A 1276-nucleotide genomic window follows, 5' to 3' on the forward strand; every position below is an offset into this window, starting at 1 on the left:
GATACAAATAACCGAAAACAAATAGACCATCCAAATATACATTATCTTCTTTACGATTTTCTAAAGAATGATATGTATATCTAGAACTAACTAATCAAAACAAGTCCACCTACAAGGCCTTGTTGAAAAATTCCACTGGTTTATCCCATTCTAAAGACCAGTCAGCCAGCTCGAACAGGACAGTTCCCTGGAGCCAGGCTGAGTAACCCTGTACTTCAAGTTGTGTTCTGGCATCACAAACACCACTATCCTGGAAAGTTTTTATCAATTACAAACAAAAAATAACATTTATGGTATATACAATAAATTGTTTCTCCAGTTTGCAAAGGATAAAGCACTCTTGATATCTGAAAAGAAGACATTTTCTAAAGTTCGTACCTCCACAAGTTTTTCAAAAGCTACAACATACTTTGCAGCTTTTCTAAGTTTGTTACGCATAGAGAACTTTTTTCTATTGTCCTGAAGTCTTTCTTCTTTTAGTTGCATTGCATATGCCCAGCAACGCTCTATTGTCATAAGAGGAATGAAGAGAAACCTGTTAAGAAGCAGAAGTATACCAATTAAAAAAGGAAAGGGAATAAAATGAAGGGTAAAGAAGCCAAGGGCTTACCCCTATCACAGACACAAGCAAGACTTTTTCTTCATCAAAAATTCAGAATGCATACCTCTCCTCCTTCAGCAAGTTCACAGTTACTTCCTTCTTCCTAAAGTTCTTCCTGTCACCCTGTATGAGTTTAAGGTTCTTTCGCAGGCGTCGTATCCGCCTGCTACAATACTGGCGGTAAAGTTGATAATCATTGTGTCTAAGACCGTGCGCCAGCTGGGCCTCCTTAACAACCTTCAAAACTGAAATACAAAAGGAGCGTTTATAGGTTTCACTTTGACAAAATATATTGCCAACCATATTCATACTGGTATATGTGAATGTGAGTTTTTTGTTTTGCCTCCATTCAAGTATGGAGGGTCCAGTTCAGGTGGCATACAGGTGCGACATGAAAACCAAAGAGTTCAGTCAAAATGGAACTTGCAATAAATTTCAGAGTTCAAAAGATACCATGTCTTTATTAACCCTCTGCAAATGTGACAAATTTCTATTTTTTCCTAAACTCTTTCAGTAGTTTTGCATATCTAAAATAAAATCATTTATTGCTAGTATTTTTCTTACGACTCTTAATTTTTCTTAAAGCATTCGACTTGTAATTCTACATCTAATATAACAATCATATTTCCCATATAAAGACTAAATATAAACATATGAGGCTAAATGTATTTATGG

General features: G+C 35.6%; 1 protein-coding gene across 1 annotated transcript in view; it reads right to left on the minus strand.

The window, feature by feature from the left end:
* Positions 1–1276, minus strand: part of LOC119585879 (signal recognition particle subunit SRP68-like) — a gene marked incomplete in the record, with an annotated part of 16756 nt that overhangs the window by 11807 nt on the left and 3673 nt on the right. The window contains 3 exon segments of the mRNA XM_037934610.1: positions 114–250; positions 379–535; positions 666–846. Coding sequence (XP_037790538.1) covers positions 114–250; positions 379–535; positions 666–846 — 475 coding nt within the window.

This window comes from Penaeus monodon, chromosome 20 (genome assembly GCF_015228065.2).
Source record: "Penaeus monodon isolate SGIC_2016 chromosome 20, NSTDA_Pmon_1, whole genome shotgun sequence".
Taxonomy (NCBI): Eukaryota; Metazoa; Arthropoda; class Malacostraca; order Decapoda; family Penaeidae; genus Penaeus; species Penaeus monodon.